The sequence below is a fragment of the Periplaneta americana genome, chromosome 1 (assembly GCF_040183065.1).
Source record: "Periplaneta americana isolate PAMFEO1 chromosome 1, P.americana_PAMFEO1_priV1, whole genome shotgun sequence".
NCBI lineage: Eukaryota > Metazoa > Arthropoda > Insecta > Blattodea > Blattidae > Periplaneta > Periplaneta americana.
Genome location: NC_091117.1, coordinates 103,183,573 through 103,202,362, shown reverse-complemented (window position 1 = coordinate 103,202,362; position 18,790 = coordinate 103,183,573). Strand labels below are relative to the sequence as shown.

General features: G+C 34.7%; 1 protein-coding gene across 6 annotated transcripts in view; it reads right to left on the bottom strand.

Annotated features, from left to right (window-relative positions):
• Nipped-A (Transcription-associated protein Nipped-A) overlaps positions 1 to 18,790 on the bottom strand; it is a 494,348-nt gene that overhangs the window by 215,137 nt on the left and 260,421 nt on the right. For 5 of the 6 annotated variants that reach the window (XM_069825168.1, XM_069825181.1, XM_069825178.1 and 2 more), the window contains exon 32: positions 6,254 to 6,377. In XM_069825168.1, the coding sequence (XP_069681269.1) occupies positions 6,254 to 6,377 (124 nt within the window). The remainder of the gene's footprint in view (positions 1 to 6,253; positions 6,378 to 18,790) is intronic. The other variant, XM_069825179.1, reaches the window with a different exon arrangement.

The following is an 18,790-nucleotide window of genomic DNA, read 5'->3' as shown; positions in this document are numbered from 1 at the left end:
TATACCTGTACTGTATTTTATCAGATAAATAATGGGTAAGCAGAAAGCAAAAAGTAATTAAGTTGAAAAGTCATATGATTACCAACGATTTCTTTTTTTGAGAAAACAAATATTCCCAAAGTACTGTACTAATCAGGGAGAGAGATGAAGTTACAGGAGAATGGAAAAAGTTAAACAGTGCAGAACTGCACACATTGTATTCTTCACCTAACATAATTAGGAACATTAAATCCAGACATTTTAGATGGACAGAACTTGTAGGACATGAGTAAATCCAAAAATGAGCATAGAGTGTTAGTTGGGAGACCTGCTCGTGGCCCTTTATTATGTTGCATGTTACTAATGGTATATCACATCTTGATAGATAAACGAAGACATACTAGTATAGTACACATTCGATCCTTCAGAGGGGCAGATTATGATTCTGACCATTATTTGGTAATTGGAGAATTAAGAGAAAGATTATCGGTAGCCAAGTGAGTAGAGCAACAAGTTAATATTAGGAGATTCAATATTCGGAAATTAAAAGACGAGGAAATTAAGCAACATTATCAGGTTGAAATTTCAAATAGGTTTGCCACTTTAGGAAGTTTTGACGAAGATGAGAAGGAGTTAGATATGAATAGCATGTGGGAAAATAACAGAGATAATATCAATTTTGCAGCTGAACAGAGCATACGAAAATAACAAAACAGAAACCATGGTTTGATGAAGATTGTCTCATGGTAGTAGAAAGAAAGAAAGAAAGAAAGAAAGAGGCAAACTTGAAATTCTTACAGGAACCAGTCCAGGCAAATAGAGATAATTATTTCAATGAAAGACAGGAAGGAAGTCGTACACTTTGGATCAAAAAGAGAGATTACTTGAAGGAAAAACAAAATGAAGTAGAAACAAATAGTAAGAATAGAAACAACAGAGATCTGTATAAGAGCATAAAAGAATTTAAGAAAGGATATCAAGCAAGTGTAAACACAAGTAGAAATAAATAGTAAGAATAGAGATTTGTATAAGGGCATAAAGGAATTTAAGAAGGATATCAAGCAAGAGTAAATGGGATCAAGGATGAGAACGGTGACTTGCTTGCAGACTCTTATTCCTTCCTGAACAGATGGAAAGATTATTTTGGACAACTACTAAATATTCATAGGACAAACAGAAATGATCGGAACAATATCCAAACACAAGCTGCTGAGCTATTTATATCCGAACCCACACTTTTTGAAGTCGAAACTGTGATAGGAAAGTTGAAAAATTACAAGTCTCAAGATATTGATCAAATTTCAGCAGAATTAATACAAGAGAATGGAAATCCGTTATCTTATGAAATTTATAAGCTTATACTTGCTATTTGAGAAAAGAAAATTGTACCAGAACAATGAAAGGAGTCCATAATTGTATCTATCTTTAAGAAGAGGGAAAAGACTAACTGTAGGTACTTTCGAGAAATATAATTTTTATGACTTCATACACAATTTTGTCCAATATTCTTTTCAGAAGATTAACTCTGTATGTAGATGGAATTAGTGGGGATCATCAATGTGGTTTTAGGCGTAATAGATCAACTATTGATCAGATTTTTTCTATTTGATAAGTAATGAAGAAAAAATGTGAGTATAAGAGCACAGTACATCAGTTATTCATAGATTTGAAAAAGGCATATGACTCGGTTAAGAGAGAAGTTTTATATAATATTCTTATTGAATTTGGTATTCCCAAGAATTAAAATGTGTCTCAGTGAAACATACAGCAGTGTTCGTATAGGTCAGTTTCTGTCTAGTGCTTTTCCAATTCACTGAGGGCTAAAGCAACGAGATACACTATCACCTTCACTTTTTAATTTTACTCTAGAATATGCCATTAGGAAAGTACAGGAAAACAGAGAGGGTTTGGAATTGAATGAGTTACATTAGCTGTTTGTTTATGCGAATGACAAGAATATGTTAAGACAAAATCCACAAACTATTAGGGTAAACATGGTAATTTTACTTGAAGCAAGTAAAGAGATAGATTTGGAAGTAAATCCTGAGAAGACAAAGTATATGATTATGTCTCGTGACCAAAATATAGTACTTACTTACTTATTAGCTTTTAAGGAACCCGGAGGTTCATTGCCACCCTCACATAAGTCCGCCATTGATCCCTATCCTGAGCAAGATTAATCCAGTCTCTACCATCATATTCCCCCTCCCTCAAATCCATTTTAATATTATATTCCCACCTACGTCTCGGCCTCCCCAAAGGTCTTTTTCCCGCTGGCCTCCCAACTAACACTCTATATGCATTTCTGGATTCGCCCATACGTGCTACATGCCCTGCCCATCTCAAACGTCTGGATTTAATGTTCCTAATTATGTCAGGTGAAGAATACAATGTGTGCAGCTCTGCGTTGTGTAACTTTCTCCATTCTCCTGTAACTTCATCCCTCTTAGCCCCAAATATTTTCCTAAGAACCTTATTCTCAAACACCCTTTATCTCTGTTCCTCTCTCAAAGTGAGAGTCCAAGCTTCACAACCATATAGAACAACCGGTAATATAGCTGTTTTATAAATTCTAACTTTCAGATTTTTTGACAGCAGACTAGATGACAAAAGCTTCTCAACCGAATAATAACAGGCATTTCCCATATTTATTCTGCATTTAATTTCCTCCTGAGTGTCATTTATATTTGTTACTGTTGCTCCAAGATATTTGAATTTTTCCACCTCTTCGAAGGATAAATCTCCAATTTTTATATTTCCATTTCGTACAATATTCTGGTCACGAGACATAATCATATACTTAGTCTTTTCGGGATTTACTTCCAACCCTATCGCTTTACTTGCTTCAAGTAGAATTTCCGTGTTTTCCCTAATCGTTTGTGGATTTGCTCCTAACATATTCACGTCATCCGCATAGACAAGAAGCTGATGTAACCCGTTCAATTCCAAACCCTCTGTGTTATCCTAACTTTCCTAATGGCATATTCTAGAGAAAAGTTAAAAAGTAGAGGTGACAATGCATCTCCCTGCTTTAAATATAGTACGAAATGGAAATACAAAATTTGGAAATGTATCTTTTGAAGAGGTGGAAAATCTTGGAGCAACAGTAACGAATAAAAATGACACTCGAGAGGAAATTAAATGCAGAATAAATATGGGAAATCCCTGCTATTACTCGGTTGAGAAGTTTTTTCATCTAGTCTGCTTTCAAAAAAACAAAGTCAGAATTTATAAAACAGTTATATTACCGGTTGTTCTCTATGGTTGTGAAACTTGGACTCTCACTTTGTGAGAGGAACAGGGATTAAAGGTGTTCGAGAATAAGGTGCTTAGGAAAATATTTGGGGCTAAGAGGGATGAAGTTACAGGGCAATGGAATAAGTTACACAACGCAGAACTGCACGCATTGTATTCTTCACGTAACATAATTAGGAGCATTAACTCCAGATGTGTGAGATGGGCAGGGCGTGTAGCACATATGGGTGAATCCAGAAATGCATATAGAGTGTTAGTTCGGAGGCCTGAGGCAAATAAGACCTTTGGAGAGGCTGAGACGGGAGGTGAGATATGATGGTATGATTAATCTTGCTAAGGATAGGGACCGATGGCGGGAAGTAGGTAAGTAACAGTTTCATTGACAATGTTATGTTAAGCAAGAACACAAAGAAAAAAAGAATATGTACAAAATAATAATAATAATAATAATAATAATAATAATAATAATAATAATAATAATAATAATAATCATAATCATAATAATAATTCAGAGCCATTTTCAAGTTATCTTTTTTGAAATAAAAATGCATTAATTATTATATAAATACAGTAATCATATTTCATAGGCATTGACTCAAAGACAATGAAGATAAACAAAATTTGTTCGATAATTTAGGAGAAATTAATGGACATCGGCAAGCAAACTAACAGATGGCATGACAAGAAAGATTTCTTTCTTTGATATCAATAGTGCTGAAAATATGTATTCTGTGAAAATCTCGAAACAGATTTTTTTTCAGCATACAATAATTTCTCTTTACACTTTGTATAATGAAGAAATATAACAGTTATAAATAATAGAAATGACATACTGTACACAGACAGTATATGCAAATATAACAGGATATTCAGAGAATTGAAAACAAAATTGTGACATTGTTAGGTCATGTATTAAGAATTGAGGAGGAACAGTGTCTGAAGAATTTAAAGAATAAATTGATCAGCAGTGGGAAGAAGGAAAATGATCCAGAATTTTAATGGAGAGGATCAATAAGAGATGTAATGCATCTAAAGATCTTCGTTTCATGGGTGCAGAATATCAGAAAATAATCACTGGAACTGATAATGAGAAAGAAGATAAGTCAATATGTGAAGCAGTACGTATTTCTTCAAAATAATTGAAGATTCGCTGCACGTCAATATGTGTGGTGTTAGTTAAAAAAAATTGTACCAATAAGTCTTAAAAATTTATTTAACTTGTTTTCTACGTCTGTGGAGGATGTTATCCGTCTGGCTATCATTCTGGAGGTTCTCAGTAATGTAAATGTCCCCTGGCCGCGTTACGGGCACTGCGCATAAAGTCGACAGAAAAACTGTACTCAAATTTTACAAGACACTGGCAATTCTGACATTGTTATATGGTTCAGAAACGTGGATTCTGACTAGAGCCCAACAGAGAAGAATTGAGGCCGCTGAGATGAGACTCTTAAGGCCACTAGCAGGATTTAGACTACAGGACCATAAGAGAAACGAAGATATACGTCGAGAACTGAATATCGAGAGTGTAATAACTATAATTGAAAAATATAGAAATAATTGGTACGACCATATAACAAGAATGCCCAACGACAGGATACCTTTCAGAACATGGTGTTATAGACCTACACGAAGAAGACGAGTGGGAAAACCAAAGAGACGTTGGAGAGACCAGTTTGATGGATAAAATTCTGGAGGCGGAACAGGCCATCGGCCTAAACCTTGAAGTTATTGATGATGATAGTTAAAAAAAATTGAAGGCCCCATCTTTCCAAAGGGGCTAAGCACCAGAAACTAGTTTCTGAGATACTGATGAAAAACACACTCCTCTTGGTACAAACTTATCTGTGGGAGGTATGTCTGAATTGGATGATTGCCCATACATGCTCAGACTTACCTCCTAGACTTATATAGTTTACCAAGAAGACATAAGAGGTCATTGAAGTTATTTCCCATGGAGAAATGTGATCACTCGAGAAATACATACTATTCCTCCATGGTTCTCCATTCATTTCTAAGTTATTCCCAAGTGCCATTTTAAAATAATGTATCTATAGTGTCGCTGTTATAAGTGTTATTAAAACTTACTTGAATTTTCATGGAAAATATTTAGACATTTCTATAAATTGTAAAAGAAATGCATGAGAACAGTTCCTTAAATGTGAACTTTCACAGCTTGCCGCCATTTTCCTACAGACAACTGTAAAACGTAACAATGAAATTTCGACCAGATGCTCGCAATATCATTTCTTTCTATGCTTACTTTTTCTGCTGCTTAATTTGAAGAGCACAACAGTCGGAAAATTTCAAGCAGTCCTAGAAGTTTGAAGACTTAGGCCAAAAGCCTCGATAATTTTCGCCCATACACGAGGAGAGTTGCATGTGATTTAGGTTTGCATGGACTTACCTCCAAGTAAGTCTTAAAGTGTATGGTGCTCTTGAGATTGAATAAAATGGAATTCGAAAAATTGGCACTTAGTCCCTTCGGAAGGATGGGTCTTCAATTACACAATAATAAGAAAACTGACAATTACAATAAACTCTGAACAAAAAATTAAAGAGGCACTCACAATTAATTTTGAACAGAAAATAAACTATTGAATAAAATACAGAAACTATAAAAAAATATTGTTATGGATGAGATCAATAATTAGAAGAGGAAGAAGACAGTTGTTATGGACTTAATAACACTGTAAAAATAGATGAAAAATTCGCCAAAATTCAAATTATATTATTCTAAAATAGTAACCAATTAATCATTAGTTTCTAATCCAGCATTCCCATTTTTTTTAATTTTATGTTCAATGCTTTATTATCAAAAGGTCATAATGTCTCAACTCGTATCTTGATAGCTGTATGACCAAACAAGATAAATACAGAAATTATTATTCTGTGTGTATACATAATATTTATTTTAATGTTTCACCACAGAGAGTCTGGGATTTGAACCCAGCCCAAGAACAGCAATGTACACAATGTTCTGCATGCTATAAGGCTATGAAGTTATATGGTAGCTTGGTACCCTGACGTTTGTTCGCTGCATCATGGATGTGGGGTGAGGCTTGCTCCACTAGCAGACACGAGAATTGCAGTAACAGGATCCGCACAGAGTCCGAGCTGCCAAATGGGTTCTCTGGGTCAATCACCTGAAATCATTGATTGTTTCACCATTTAAAATACAACATAGTAATTTTAATTCACCCTTTCTTGCTATTACCTGTCCCTGGTTGTCCAAAAATAATTAATTTTGTTACAGAAGTAACATAAAATTGGTCCACTAACTGATGATGATGATGATGATGATGATGATGATGATGATGATGATGATGACGACGAAGAGGAAGAGGAGGAGGAGGAGGAGGAGGAGGAGGAGGAGGAAGAAGAAGAAAAAAAAGAAGGGAAGAGAAAGACTACTGCTGTAAAAATAAAAGCTGGTGACATACAAAAGTATTTCTAGGCACTAACACCACCTTAAGATAATTTTACACAATGTTAAATTTTTAAGATAGCACATTGAAGAAAAAGACTGACAATTTGCAACCTTCATGAGCATGTGCACATCGACTTGAATGGAACAAATCAATATTTAGAATGGATAGAAGAACAATTTATTGCAATACTGACAAATGATGAAGAACGTAATATACCGTGAAGCTTAAAAATGGGAACAATTTAATATTACTGTCAATATAGAAGCAACTTCATTCACAACCACAAAGAGCAGGAGCTAGAGGAACATGTCATCTCTTTTCATTTTACCATTTTGTAGGAGAATATAGAACGAATTTTGAAGAAAAAGTTACTGCTATTAACATATCTTTGCAAAACCTCTTATACAGATAAAATAAATTCGAAATGATGTCATATTATCAGTTTCAAGGGCAGCAATACAAGTTATAATTTCACGACAGTCTACATAAGGAGCTAAAATTCAGGATTATAAGAAAACGATATATACCCTAACTAAACTACAGAAAAAAATTTGTTTACAGTTGATTCCTTCTCATTATGATGCAAAGGTAAATAAAACAGCAGACTGTTTAGCCAAAAGGGCACGAAGTTTTACAACCATCTAATAAGGGACTTCCATTTTATTCTGTAAAACAACTTATCAAAAGTAAATTCAGATCCATCCAAAAACAACCAAATTTGGGTGGAGTAAAAGATAAAAACCTGGAGAATTTTACTAACCCCGAGATAAATCCACCCCTGTGGAGTAATAGTCAGCCTTCTTGGCTGTCAAACGAGCAGGCCCAGGTTCAAATCCTGGTTGGGACAAGTTACCTGGTTGGGGTTTTTTCTGAGGTTTTTTCCCTCAACAACTAGAAGCAGAATTGCTGGGTAACTTTCAGCTTTGGGCCTCGGACTCATTTCCTCTTCATTAGTATCATTTCATTAATCATCTTAATAGTTACAAATTACAGGTTAACCAGGAGGACATGGCAGATGTGGTTCTAGAATTTGCCTATAGGCAGCATCTGTCTGCGGGACCTGCACATATCCAAAGGAGCCACGGGGCTTGTAAGCAGACTGTGGGCGACTGGGGTAGTGTAGCTCCCTCGGATAGATGGCTCTTGATGAGTCGTAGAATCGACTGCGACATGTTCTTCTGGTTAAGGATGCAAAGATTCAGGCACATGAATTGCGAACAGATGCCATTGATTGAGGAGGCTGCAGAATAATATCACAGGAAGGTGTAGGATCAGGTCTCAGTCAGGACTGGATGCTGTGGCTGAATCGACATGATGACACTGCATGAGGTTGAAGAGAGATCATTAATAGACTTCAACAATCATTCTAACATAAGGAGGTTGCACAATAAGCCCAAGGCTGTGGTGCTTGCCTGAGGGCCCTCCTCTGAGGATAAAAAAACCGAGATAATTCCCCAAGGACCACGTAATCTGCTGTTACGAGTATGTTCAGACTGGTAACAGGTCATGATTGTTTGGCAAGCCACCTGCACAGGATAGAAATTTCTCATATATCCGCCTGTGTATTGTGTAAAGAGATGAACATGGAACACATCAAAAGATGCATAGCATTGCTACAAGAAGATGGCATCACACAAAAATACTGCAAGACGGTGAATGGGTTTATTGTCAGGTGTCTACTAGGCATTGGACCAAAAACGACGATGATGACAACATATTGATGCAACATCTTGCACATCATCATTTTAAAATTAAACTCTGGAGGATGTACAATGGGCCAGTATGAATGACTAGATGAGCATGGGTTTATTCTTTCTACAACTCTGATTGATCCAATCAATCGATCAATCAATCAATCATTCAATCAATCCCAAAAATAATGTATCTTTGCATTTAATAGATTCATCTATATGACATATGAAACATGGATAACAACACATTGCACATATACTGCCATACACCAATTATTGCACAAGTGAAGAAAATCACTCAATTTGTATGGCTAACAAAACTGTTAATGAGGTGTAATTCATAAGAAGAGTACATAAGAAAGACAATTTCATGATACCATGTTTCCAATCTTTGTCAAAGGAGGGGAAAAAAGAAATATGGCATATCAAGATTACAGAGGAACACAGGAATGAGATGAAAGTGATCATGGTAATGATAGTAACAGAGGCTATTATGAGAATGATGGTGGTTATAGTGATATTTAAAAATAATTTCAATGAACAACTTACAAATTGCTGTTTGCATGAAAAATAAGAGAAGATAACGTTGTGCTAAATTTTTAGTTGTATTTTTTTCTCCAGAAGGACTTTTATAGTTGAGAAAATAACTGCTATTAATAAATTATTATTGTTGCCATTTTTAAAAGCAGTTCTTTTCTTAATGATGAGGTTTCCTAATAATGTCTGTCAAAAATCAGCTTTCTATGAGAGTAAAAATCTTAATTCTGCTCAAGTGTAAATACTCGTACATGAACTGAATATAACTTAAATAATGTACAATCTTGTGATTTAAGTGAACAGAAGTACCTAAAGTAAAATCTCTTAATATAAATGAAGGACAATGAACTATCACAAACACATAATATGATTATTTTTATAAAATCATAATAAGATAATATTTTTAAGAACTGTAATGAAATGTACAATTTTCATATGCAAACACACAACATTTTTACAGCTTAATTTTAATTGAGATATCGATTCATATTAATAATTGCAATGCACTGCTGCTAATGAAACAATGGTGTGACTATATCTTGGATAGAAATTGATCACAAAATATGTTTGTAATATGTGCGGAGTTTCGCTAAAATTGGCTGTGTATTTGCAAATCCATTCAAAAGTATTTCTTAGAAGTGGAAGACTAAATTGTAGTTCCTTAAAAGTGGCAATTTATAATATGCATTCAAGAAGCCTCAATCAAAGAAGAATCACTCAAGAAATTCAAATTTAAACATTTTACCTTAATTAACCTAAGCAGAAAAAACAATAGAGGTGGTGGAGTTCTGACCATGGTTCATGATTCAATCTACATAATAGAATCGGAAAGTAAAATAATAGATCACACTTAGGCAGTAAATACCAAACTCCGAATTACAAATGAGTTTGTAATAACTATTGTTAACATTTATATTCCTCCAGGACACTCTATAACACTTGATAATTTAGATCAACGTCTACCATCCGGCAAGTATTTTGTGATTCTGGGTGATTTCAATAGTAAACATGCTACCTGGAATGAAGGACCATCCAATCAATATGTTAAGGTCACACATGAATGGATTTTGCATAACAACCTAATACTTTTGAATTCCTAACAACCAACATTTCAATGTGCAAGTACAGGTTCTACCAGTTCAATAGACCTCACACTATGCTTCCCAGCCCTCTAAAATAAAATTACTAATTGGAAAATTTCAATTGATTTATTAAGTGGTCATTTCCCGAAATATACAACAATAGCAGTTAAACAAGAAACCCACTCATTACTGAGTTTACCATAAATATGCTACCTGGAATGAAGGACCATCCAATCAATATGGTAAGGTCATAACCAACATTTCAATGTGCAAGTACAGGTTCTACCAGTTCAATAGACCTCACACTATGCTTCCCAGTCCTCTAAAATAAAATTACTAATTGGAAATTTTCAATTGATTTATTAAGTGATCATTTCCCGATATATACAACAATAGCAGTTAAACAAGGAACACACTCATTACTGAGTTTACCATAAAATTAAGGTGGCAGATTGGGAACTTTTCAAAAAACAAGTAGACCAAAGTATATCAAGAGTATCACCTTCAGGAAATACTTGCGAAAAAGAAGACATCAAAATCACCACTAAAGTCATTACAGAAGCAGTGAAACACAGCATACCCATAATAAAACAAAAACCTAATAAACCTATGAACATGTGGTGGAATGAAGATGTAACTAGAGCAAGGAAAGAAAAAATTGCTTCCCATAAAAAATGGCTAAAACATAAAACACATGAAGCTCGTTCAAAGTACAACAAAACAACAAAACAAAAGTAAAATTTATGACTTGAGGCTTTCCCGGCATTTGATATAGAATAACTCTTCTCGGGTTCTTACCCGAGAAGAGTTATTCTAAAAGTAAAATTAATAAAACTTGTAACACAAGCCAAAAGGACAAGTTGGAAACAATTTGTAAATTCAATAAATTCACACACTCCATCATCTACAGTGTGGAAACGAATTAAAGCCATTGAAGGAGATTTCTATAAAACAATACCTCATTTACAAGACAATGCACAAAATATCATTGATGATGATCGTGAGAAAGCTGAACTATTATGCGAACATTATGCTAAAAATGTCAGGAAATACAGTGTCATGGCCAAAATATATAACAAAGGAAGAACAAGAACTATCATGCAACATGTTACATCTTTTTAATCACAAACATCAAGCTGACAGCATGATCACCAAGGATGAATTAATGATTACTATTGAAGAACTTAAGAATTCAGCAACAGGAGATGACCTGATTCATAATGCTATGTTACAGAATGCATCGGAATCCTTGCTACATGAGATACTTAACCCTAGCTGGACCAAGCTTTTTTTAGTTACGCGGTGGACCAAGGGGGGTTAAAAAGTATCCACTAGGAATAATTGGCACAAATGTGAATATAATGCACATAGATCAATTTTATAATTCTATTTGACATCTCTTTAATACAAATTAATTAATGGTTTGTTTATTTATTGATCAATTGAAATTATTTTTACTGAAATGAAAAAAAAAATTTAAACAAAATATTCTAGCCATCACCTCTTAATTTCACTCAGCATTTTAATAGTAAATCCATGGCACTATAGCCCATGAAGGGCCAAGACCGACCAGCCGGTTGCTGGCCTCACGTCCACATGCCGAAGCAGAGGTGAACGATCATCGAACCAGAATGGAGGTATCGTGTGGTTAGCACGATGATTCCCCCAGCCGTTATAGCTGGTTTGAGAAACCTGATTTTCGCTGCCTATCGTAGCTCCCCATGTGCATCACGATGATGGGTGGGCACCAGTTCCATACACTGGCCGAAATTTCATGAGAAAATTTCTTCCCTCACGAGGACTCGAACCAGCGCGCATTCCGTAATGCGAGTCCTAGGCAGGATCCCTTAGACCACGGCGCGTGATTTCTTTCTATGAAGTTCACCTTCTAATTTCACTCACCATCACATTAGTTCCATTGAAATATAAGAAAATAAAACAAAAAGATAAAAATACTAACATTTTTGGTATGTTATGGTGTGTACCTGTTCAATCATCACGTACAGAACTGTAACACATTTTTTTAAACAAAATATTGTATACCTGCTAATTTCACTTAGCATCTTATTACTACTACTGAAATAAAATAAATCGAAGTTTACCTTCTCATTTCACTCACCATCACATTAGTTCTATTGAAATATAAGAAGCAAATAAAAGAAAATAAAACAAAAGATAAAGGGCCATATTCATAAACCAGTGTTAGCGATATAATATGAATCCTGTACAAGTAAACAGTCGATAGCCGAGGCTAGTTTAGCATGCTCGTAGTGGGCGCTAACGAAATATCTATGCATAGCACCCAAAAAGACTAAACTTTGGTATGTTGTAGTCTGTACCTTGTTCAGTCATCACGTACACAACTGTAACACATATCTTGATAGCTATATCTACCACACACAAACAGCTCACATACTACACAAACAATGGTGGTTTTTGCCAATTTGTTCTTCTGTTCTTAGTGTGAGCCTCATCACAGCATACAGGACATCTTCCTTTTCCAGTCGAATGTTTTGGAGTCTCACTTCTTTTCCTAAGTTTCCTCTCAAGGACAGCTTCCATGGCTGCTAATATGTTGTTTTGGAGCCCAGTTACGACTTCAGGCCGTTGTTCAACTTGAGGTTGAACTTTCCATTCAGGAAAGTTCATGGTGTGCAATGCATATGCATTTATGTAGGCAATATCTATCAAAAGTGTAGAATACAGAGAGAAGCCATCGTCCAGTACTCCTTTTTATACTGTATTTTTCTCGCCATTTGGTCGATGGTGTCAACTGCTCCTTTTGTTGAATTATAAAATAAATTAATGTCAGATTTCTTCTTAGGTCCTTCATCAGAAACAAGCATCACAATGTTGAGATGATAGCATAATTAGGACCTTCTTTGGTTTTGGTATATATGATACCAAAGTCACAGGTGGTTTTCCAGAGGATGAATCAGTAAAGGCGAAGATGCTGGAATATAGTTCTCTTCCTTTTACAGACTTCAGTTCTTTTGGAATGTGCTTTCGTTTATTTTGCATAGTCTCAACTAAAGTCAGATTGTAGTCACTGTAGAGGTCCTCCGCTAGATCAACAGATGTAAAGTAACAGTCTGTTACTTTTCGGCCTGTATTTTTGATAGGAGCAACAAGCCCTATCACAGTCTCTTTAGGTCCTTTGTATTCAGAAGTTGTGCCTTCCTGCTTACCAGCGTACACTTCCATTCTGTGAACATATCTTTCTTTACAGTCTGCAAGCATTCTTATCAGGATCCCATACTTTCCCAGCTTATCTTTCATGAAAACCTGGAAGGGTCAATTTCCTCTAAAAAGGGACAGCATTTCATCAATAGTGGTATTTTTGTAAGCACAATAGAATTTAAGAAAAATTTATATTTAGGAGATGGAATATTTCACGCAAAGGAGCAAATTTGTCACTTTGTCTTCGAATTTCTCGTGTACCTTTATCATAAAATCTGATTATCCTCAAAAGATCACGGAATCTGTTTCGGATCATTCCTGCAATATATGCTGATCTGCCAAGTTCTCCAGACCAGAAATTATGATAGTCCAAGCATTGGCACCTATCAATATCAGAATACTCAGAAACGCAAGAAATTCAGTCATATTTGTTTCCTCAATATTATTCCTTCTTCCCTCTTCATTTGTGTGTTGTAGAATTTTTGAGACTATATCATCATCCATGGATTTCATAAAGGATTCATATAAATTGTCTACTCTACCTGCTGGTCATAGTCTCGGTTAGCAATGATTCTTCGAGCAGGGCGAAGTGGAGTGGGTATATACACCTACCACTTTTCACCACATATGTAACTACATTGGTATTTCTGTTGTGAATATAATCAATCGAATCGTCAGTCGTATCACTTTCACTTTCACTTACATTTATCTCTTCTAAATCATACACTGTGTCTTCATTTTCACTTACATTGTCATCTCCACTTTGATCATAATTTTCCTCCTCTTCCTCTTCAGTAACAACACTTAGGTCTTTATCACTCATAGTTTCTAGATATTTATATTATCATACAATTAACACTGCTCACAGATCCAGAGCAACTGAATTACTAAAAGCGTTTCCTGCTACCAATAACAGTGAAACATGTTCTTATGTAGTATACAGCATTGTTGTCGATATTTAAATTTAAAACGTTATGACAGCACCATAATTAATGTTGATTCAAAATTTAGTATATTAAAAAATAGTTACATGCTGGACCAAGCGGGGGTTATTTTGTGTCCACATAGACTTTTCATGAAATAAATAGGGCAGATCATTTGAAAATATATTTTTTTCTTATAGATTCATAAAATTTGAAATTTTTCTGACACAATCATGGAATATGAACTTCAAAATAACGTTATTGCAATTTTAATAGCCAAATTAAAAATGTGTGGACACAAAATGACCCCCCCCCCCCCCCCTTGGTCCATGAAGGGTTAACATCTTCAATAAAATCTGAGAAACTGGACATTACCCTGCAGATTGGAAAATAGCCACAATTATTCCTCTTCTGAAACCCAATAAAGGGAGAACTCAATGAAGCTCATACAGGCTCATATCCTTAATATCATGCCTTTCAAAATTATTTGAACGAATAGTCAAGAGAAGATTAACATGGATTCTGGAATTTACTTAATGATTATCAATTCGGTTTTAGACAATCAGAGAGCACTATAGATGCAGTTTTATATTTCACAGAAAGTGTATATTCTGGATTCAAGAATAAAGAAACGACAATCGCTGTTATGTTAGATTTGGAAGTAGCCTTTGACAGAATCCCTCTTAAATCCATAATGTTACAATTAATGAAGATAGGAATCAGAGGGAAAATCTTAAAATTCATCCACAATTTTTTTAATGAAAGATACATAAAAAAACATGTGTAAACAACAAAATATCTAAACCACAAAATACAAAATGGAATTCTCCAGGGCTCTGTTCTTAGTCCAACACTGTTCAATGTCATGTTGCATGATAACTCAATACATAAAAATTAGTATTTATGCAGATGACATCACCATCTGGTCCACACACTTTACTCCAGAAATTGCCAGAAGTAGATTACAAATGGCTTTAAATATAATTTCTAAATGGGTCTCAAAATGGAATCTCACCATTTCTTCAAAGAAAACAGAATACACAGTTCTTACATGAAGGTACTCTTAAAAAACTATCAGCCAACTTTAACCATAAATAATGAACAATTAGCATTCAATAGAAATCCCAAACTTCTTGGCATCACACTTGATGGAAAATTATTATGGAAACACCATATATATTACATTGTACAATAGTGTATGAAAAGACAACCTGTTGAAAATTATAGCAAGCAGACAGTGGAGATCGGATTCTATCTTGCATATATCAGAACAAAATTAACATATGGATGCGAAATATGAGGACATACAGCACATTCAAATATAATGAAATTGATAACAATACAAAACTCAGCACTAAAACTTTACTTAGGATGTCCCAAAACAACGCGTATCAACTCTATGGAAATTGAATTGAATGTTGAACCTCTTATCTCCATATACAAAAAAGAATGTTCATAAAAAAAAAAAAAACTACAGTTAACATCACCATAAAACCCACTACATACATTGAATCCAGAACCAAAATCTCCAAAACAATCCTTCAGATAAGCAATCAGTCAAGCACCCACCATATTGAATACAAACAACATAGCAAACATCCCAGTGACTCATGACATACCTCCCTGGGAATGGAAGAAACCAAGAGCCTTTCCATCTCTGCCATGTAACAATACAAAACAAACCAACAGTAAAATATTAAAGACAGAAGTACTTGAGACTCTCAACGAAATATATGATGATCACTTTCATATATATACAGATGGATCACTATCTGAAGAAGGCAAGTCTGGAGCTGGATACTACATCCCTTCAACACATGAAAAGTACTTCATCCCATGCTCTTCTGTCTCAGGCCTTGACACAGAGTTACTTGCTACTGATGCAGCTGCAAAGCTTCTTATTATAGACAGATCTACATATTCACAGACTCAAAAACAGCCCTTCAAACAATAATCAAATACACACCAATTGCTTATGCATTCAGAGTTATACCTATTGTGCAATTAATAAATCTGCTTTCTAAAAATGATAAATATATCACCTTTCAATGGATACCAGGCCACTGCAGAGTGCAAGGTAACGTGATAGCAGGTGAAATAGCAAAAACTGCATTAAACCTTTTACCAATACCACAACCTACAGATTCCCTCGACAGAATAATAAGTAATGTTCATAACATGATAAATAAGCGATGGAAAAAAGAGTGGTTAAGTGAATAAACAGGTAGGGCGCTGTGGAAAATTTTGAAACAACCCAACAATATTAAAATCTACTGTGATATTCCCAGACAGATACAAACTTATGTTGTACTGGCTAGAATTGGACACCTTGTTATGGAATCTTATCTGCATCGCTTTAAATTATCAGTCACCACTATGTCAAAAATGTTTAACAGAACAAGAAACAATAAAACACATCCTACTTCAATGTAATAACACCAGAAGATACTCAAGATAGGAGGAAGAAGACTGCCATTCTTAAAAAAGCAATCATAACAGCAAAAAAGAACAGTTTCAATAAATTTATTGAAAATATTAATTACAGAAACGATAGTGCTAAAACATATAACTTTCTGAAGAATATTTCCAATACACAAGAAAATACTAGACAACCTATTATTGATAACAAAACACTAACAGATAGTAGAGATATAGCAAACACATTTAATAAACACTACTCAAACTCTCACAGATTACATCCCAATACCAAAAAAACTGACAAATTTATCAAAAGAGAATTACATAAAAATAATAAAAACAATATTACTAGTACAAAACCTGAAATATTTCATCAAATTTTACTTCCAAAGAATTAACTCTAGCTATACAAAATTTAAAAACCAAGAAATCTCCTGGTCCCAACAACATTCATTCCGAATTTTTTAAACATCTGGGGGAAAAAGCCAAGTCTGTACTTTTATCCATTTTCAATTTTCATGGAACACTTCAATTCCTGCAGCTTGGAAAAAAGCAATCATTGTACCAATTCACAAAAAAGGGAAACCTGCTCATGATGTTAATAGTTATCGACCAATAGCACTATTAAGTATGATAGCAAAAACCATGGAGTCCATGTTCTCCAAGGGATTAACTTGGTATTTAAAATCCCAAAATCTTGTATCACCAAGACAAGCTGGCTTTCGACAACTACACTCTACCAATGAACAAGTCATACAACTCGGCCAAGAAATAAAAGACAGTTTTAACAAGAAAGAAGATACCTTGGCAATATTTATTGACTTTCAGTTAGCATATGACTCTGTTTGGAGAAATAAATTATTACTAAAACTCCAGAAATTAGGTATCTCCAGCAATATGTTCAGATGGATATCAGAATTTCTTAGTCAACGATTCATTGCCACTAAATTCAATAACTCACTTTCTAGTTACAGACAAACATATCGAGGTCTACCTCAGGGCGCTGTCCTCAGCATAAATTTATTCAATATTTATATAAATGACTTACCCTCCCTATTAGAGGAATCAAACATGAAAACAGTACTATTTGCAGATGATATAGTTTTGTGGACTTCCAGATCTTACAGACATAGAGACAAAATTCAAAATTCTGCTCTTAAAGCTCTAAATCAACTACATGAATGGAATACATCAAATTTAATGACACTCAATTTAAGCAAAAGTAACTACCAAATATTTTCATTCGGTAAAAAAGAAAGAGAATTCAATATCCAATACAATGGCCAACACCTTCCTAGGACTTATGAATCCAAATATCTTGGAGTTATTTTCGATAGTAAGTTAACATGGAGCAACCATTTGAAATACATTTCTGAAAAAGCTCGTAAAAGATTCTCCCTTCTAAAAAGACTAGCAGGAAAGAAATGGGATGCTCTAGGAATACTTTGAACACTACATACAAAATGTTTATACAGCCAGAGCTGACATACTGCGGAGAAATTTTAATTACTTCACCTTTCATAAACGACATAGAATATGTTCAAAACCAAGCTCTCAGACTCATTACTGGTGGAATCAAAACAACTCCAATAGATTCTATGAGATTCCCCACTAATATTAACAGCATCAAAATGACAATAGAAGAAAAAGCACTGATTCAGTATGAAAAACTTATCAGATTACCAGGAAACAATTGGCATTCATACAGTCCTCTCTGTAGATTGAAAACTCAGAAATCAGAAGTAAACACTGAAATACTGAAACAATTGTCTTTAGAGAGAATTAATAGTAGGTACCCTCCACAAAACTGGCTTCATTTATACACCGACAGACCCTTGATCTCCAGAGAACAAGGTGCCGGTGCAGGTGTTACGTGCTGTCTCTTCTCACTTTATAGATCTCTTGGATATGGAATAACAAGTTTTGATGGAGAAATCATTGCAATAAGTGAAAGTCTCAGGAATCTTCTATGCCACATCAGTAAATTTAGGAATGCAGTTATATTGTCAGACTCCAAAGCAGCTATTCTATCAATAGTCTCTAAACACACATCTTCATCTCAAACAGCAGAAATAAATAAAATGCTCTCTCAATTAATATCACTCAATAAAAGAATTGTATTCCAATGGATACCATCCCATTGTGGAATCCTGGGAAACGAGAATGTGGATGCTTTAGCAAAGAAGGGCAGCACTGCTACTTACAGACCTGTTACTAAATCTACGTATTACTCTGTGAAAAGATTTATTAAATCTACATATTTAGACTTCAACAAACAAAATTTGATAACACAACAC